At 35.6% G+C, this 4,645-nt stretch overlaps 1 protein-coding gene across 3 annotated transcripts; it reads left to right on the top strand.

Moving 5' to 3' along the window:
* Positions 1 to 319: 319 nt before the first annotated feature.
* LOC131644581 (interactor of constitutive active ROPs 2, chloroplastic-like) lies at positions 320 to 4,271 on the top strand. 3 transcript variants are annotated; one of them, XM_058915125.1, is made up of 4 exons: positions 322 to 976; positions 1,559 to 1,650; positions 2,131 to 2,305; positions 2,441 to 4,271. In XM_058915125.1, the coding sequence occupies exons 2-4, from the start codon at positions 1,631 to 1,633 to the stop codon at positions 4,001 to 4,003; spliced, it is 1,758 nt and encodes a 585-aa protein (XP_058771108.1). In that variant the 5' UTR covers positions 322 to 976; positions 1,559 to 1,630; the 3' UTR covers positions 4,004 to 4,271. The 3 variants fall into 3 exon arrangements, with proteins under 3 accessions (XP_058771109.1, XP_058771108.1, XP_058771107.1); XM_058915124.1 differs by having other exon boundaries at positions 322 to 1,493; XM_058915126.1 differs by having other exon boundaries at positions 320 to 1,650; positions 2,444 to 4,271.
* Positions 4,272 to 4,645: the final 374 nt, after the last annotated feature.

Here is a 4,645-nt window from a genome sequence, read left to right as displayed (position 1 = left end):
CCTTTGGTAAACCCTAGATCTAGAATTTAAAGTTGCAGAATCCTTCTTATCAATAACAAACAATACGCACCGAATATAAAAATTTTAATTTACAATATATAGTTTTAAAGTGAATAAAAACATCAAATCTTTATCGTGCAAAACCTACAAAGCAAAGGTATACAATATTTTTGAGAAAGCAACAAATAAATAAATCTCTATGCACATGAAAACATACCTAGAAAAGAAGAAAAATAAGCATAAAATTTAAAATAAAGCTCACAAATTTATTATTCAACTTGTAAGATTTTTTACAAGAACAAAATTATAAACCATTTTATACAATTGCAATTTTTGAATTGCAAACTCTTTGTAAACTCTTAACTTCGTAAGCATATTGAGCCTTCGAATCATCGACCCCTTGAGAAGAGGTATCGAGGACCAGAAGGATCCTTCCCTAATTCGACACGAGCATATTGAGCCTTCTAAATCTTCACACACAATTCCTAAGACAGCCTCCAAGATAATGTGATTACAATGTGAATACTGAAATCCACAAAATATCTATAAGATGAGTTGCACTGTTAACATTGTTAATAGCATGGTTTAGTTGATACTTTGGCTATGTAGGTCCCATGAAAACAAAAAAGTGTCTATGACTATGAGTGTGACAAAGCGCGTGCAGATCAAGGAGCGCAACATTAATGGCTCATCAGTTTCAAACGTATTTTCCTGTTCCCTGTCACCACTCTTCCCTCCCTCCCATTCACAAAAACGATCCACAATTTCACAAACACACATAATAGCAAACATAATAACACTCTCAGAATAAGAAAGAGAAAGACTCAGTAACCTAGCTCCAAAGAAACTTCATCCACCTCAACGACCCTCTACTTTCCCTCACCTTTCTCCTCCATCTCCAAAACAACCTCTTCATCTCACACATTCTACTGTCATTTCCACCTCTTCCTTCTTCTTTCTCCTTTTTTCTTGAGAGGTATAATACTTTAGCATATATAATAGTATTAAATTAATTATTACTCCGACTCAAATTCCTTGTTATTGGTACTACATGTTTGATTCGTTCTCTTTTTTTGGAAGATGAAAAATCTTTGAAATTATGATTGTCAATTGATTCAAATGATGAAGTTAGATACACTAATTACTTGCATTTTAGTTTTAGTGCGGCGACGATGTTGACAAGGCTATAATTATTGTTTGTTGCTGGTCCATGAAGTGTATATCATCATACTAGTACTTGAGTAAAAGGGAGGAAACCAAACCACTAAATATTTTTTTTGAGTTAATGCTAAATATAATACACTACTAATTATTATTATTATGCTGCATGTTTTTATTTATTTCATTTTTTTGGGTTTTTAATTTGTTAGGTGGTAGTGGAGTTAGTTTATTTGGAGTTTCTTTGAAGGGATATTATATGTGGTTTGTTTGTTAGATGTTTTTTTGAACTTGAATCAAGGATCCAATGTGGTGGTCAACTAATCTAATACAAAGTACAAGCAATATGTTCTTTTTATGTTATAAATCAAATTCCTCATTGTGTTACTTTTTTTTGCAGATTGATATTGCAGGAGTTGTGGGTCAGGAGCATTAAAGAACAATTGCTTTTTCATCAGATAGATATTGAAACATGCAGACTCAAAAAGCAAGGTAAGGTTGTCCTATTTGACACTTTTGCAGCATTCTATTCTTTTTCTTGTCTGTACACAAATTGTATATATCTTGTATCTTGTTTATGTTTGAAACAAGAAATAAATTTATGCATCAGTGACAAATATTTGTTCCCGTTTATGAGACGAGAATGTGAGTGAGATAGTTCAATTGATATGTGCTAGTTGAGTTAAATGGGTGTAAGTTGCTGATCCAGAACTCAATCTCTGGCGGCAATATTTATTTATTTTTATGCATTAATGTAAACAAATTGTTGATATGTATAATGTCATGTTTCATTATTGGACCGATAATCCTTCTTGTATAGATGCCATTTTATTTTGAAAATTTGTGAAGAGATTTTTTTAAATGGACTCTTCCCTTGACCATGCCTTACTGTGATATATGTATAAATACTTTTCTATCTGCATTCAACTGTTATTGAACTGTGTTGATTGATATATGGTTGGCTGTGAGTAGAAATGGTACTTCAGGCGCGCCGCGGAAGAAATCACCTTCAAATCCCCGGACTGCTCGCAAAACGAAAACACCAGGATCTGGTTCTTACTCCGTTCCATCGTCTCCGAGTCCAGCAAGTAAAACTCCAAAAGATAGAAGCCCAAGTGTGAACTCAACACAAAGTTCAATATCTGAGGTAGATTTTAAGATGGTTCAATGCTAGAACTATAAGACTTAACTTTTGTACCATTGTGGTTATTGGTAACTTCATGGATCCATTGTGTTTATATATTATTTACTCTATCTCTTTGACTTTTTCATCTGCCTTTAGAAGAATGGAACAAATACGGTCCATGAATTGGAGTCGCGGCTATCTCAACTCGAAGAAGATCTAAAGAAAGTTAAGGAACAACTTACCTCGACGGAATTATTGAAGACGAAAGCTCAGCGTGAGGCGGAAGATGCAAAGAATAGGCTTTTATCCATGTCAAGGGAGTTGGAGGAATCACAGCAACAGCTTATGGAACTATCTAATTCTGAAGACGGACGGATTCAAGAACTGCGTAAAGTTTCTCAGGACCGTGATCGAGCGTGGCAGTCTGAGTTAGAAGCTGTCCATAAGCAGCACGCAATGGATTCGTCTGCTTTAGCATCTTCCATGAATGAAATCCAGAAACTGAAAATGCAGCTTGAAAGAGCGCGCGAATCTGAAGCTACTCAGATTGACAATGCCGAGGCAGCTGAGGCTGAGATACAAGAATTGAGGATGGAGCTTGATGAAACAATGTCTACTATTGAAAAGCTGAAAAATGAGTTGAGCCAATGTAGAGAATCTGAATCACAGGCTTTGGAAATAGTTGGCAAAACTCAAATGCAATTGGATGCTGCAAATAAGACAGTGGAAACGCTCCGATTAGAAGGTGCGAAATCATCAGAAGCTTTCCAGTCCTTAGCTTTAGAGTTGGAGCAATCAAAGGCTCGTGTACAATCATTGGAGGAACTCGTGAGCAAACTTCAGGATGATTTGGCCAGTGGAACCGGTTTATCTCCTCGCTTACCTGCATTGGAAGTTGTAGAAAATGAAGAGATAAACCGGCTCAAAGCCGAGCTTGTCTCGGTTAAAGCTGAAGCAGGGAATCTAAAATCTGCATTAGATGTTGCCGAGGTAAGTTATCAGGACGAGTATATTCGAAGCACATTGCAGATTAGAAGTGCCTTTGAACAACTCGAGCATACAAAATCAGAATCTAATAAAAAACAAGCTGAATTATACGAGGAATTGAAGAAAGCTAGAACTGATATCGAAAAGTTAAAGGCGCGCTTGATTGACAATGAATCTCATTTGCAAGATAATGATGTGGCCGAGTTGAAGGAAAAATTGTTGGAGAAAGAGACAAAGCTAAAAAATGTAACTGAAGAGAACAATACACTCAAGATGGAAATAAAGGAGGAGATAGAGAGGAACAAAACTACATATGAGGCTGTTGCTTCCGCGGAGGCAGCAAGGGCCGCGGAGCGAGAGGCATTGACAAAACTTGGCTACATAACAGAAGAAGCTGATAATAGTAACAGAAAGATAGCAGAGGTAACTGAGGCTTTAGATGCTGCGTATGCGTCGAATTCGGAGTTAGAGGCTGAATTAAGGAGATTGAAAGTACAGTCAGATCAGTGGAGGAAAGCAGCCGAAGCAGCTGCTGCTATGATTTCTTCAGGAAACAACAATGGGAAAATTGGGGAGCGAACCGGTTCTCTTGACAGTGGCTACAACAATTCTACTACTGGTAACAAGACGAGTTCGCCTTATTCAGAAGGCACTGATGATGACTCGCCTAAGAAGAAAAATACAACCGTGTTGAAGAAGATTGGAGTTTTGTGGAAGAAGAATCATCAGTAGATAGATAGATATATACAAGGTTGTGTAACTTTCATTGTACTTGTTTGCTTTCTATTGTTTTTTGTTGTGTGTCCTCTGGTTTGATCACTATTGAAGCAATCCTTGGGAAATATTTGCCTCAAGAAGTTCATGTAACAAATATTTCTAAGATACATTGTTTTGATCATAAGTTTTTTTATTTGTAACTAATATTGTTAGTACTGTTTCCATTGATGGTTAGGTTGCAATGATGTAATTATCAATCACATTCAGTATTAGTGATGTTATATGTCTTCCTTTCTTATTTCTTTGATTTATTTTGTTCTTCCTTTTTTTTTCATTATTTTGTTCTTCCTATTAAATTAAGGGAAACAAGAGCATGATTGGGCATTCTAAAACTAGCTGATATAACTTTATTTTGATATTCAATATGTACAAAGTTCAAGATTGTATTGCTTTATTTTCATGTTCAATGAACTACCAAAGTTTATGCTTATGTTCATGTTTGAACATACTTTGTACCTGTTTTTTTACCTTCATTATCCTTGGCATCAGTTTCTTTTGTTTTTTTGACAATCACTTGTTGGGAGAACTTGCAATGCAAGATAAAGAAAGACAATGAAGAAAGATGAAGTAATTATATAAAATATGAATTGAGTTTGG

This window comes from Vicia villosa, linkage group LG1 (assembly GCF_029867415.1).
Source record: "Vicia villosa cultivar HV-30 ecotype Madison, WI linkage group LG1, Vvil1.0, whole genome shotgun sequence".
NCBI lineage: Eukaryota > Viridiplantae > Streptophyta > Magnoliopsida > Fabales > Fabaceae > Vicia > Vicia villosa.
The sequence above is the reverse complement of the archived record's forward strand: the minus strand, read 5'-3'. Positions and strand labels throughout refer to the sequence as shown.

Coding starts and splice junctions, on each gene's coding strand:
- LOC131644581 (XM_058915125.1), top strand. CDS start 1,631: ATGCAGACTCAAAAAGCAAG. Junction 1,651..2,130: donor ATGCAGACTCAAAAAGCAAG/GTAAGGTTGTCC, acceptor GGCTGTGAGTAG/AAATGGTACTTCAGGCGCGC. Junction 2,306..2,440: donor CACAAAGTTCAATATCTGAG/GTAGATTTTAAG, acceptor ATCTGCCTTTAG/AAGAATGGAACAAATACGGT.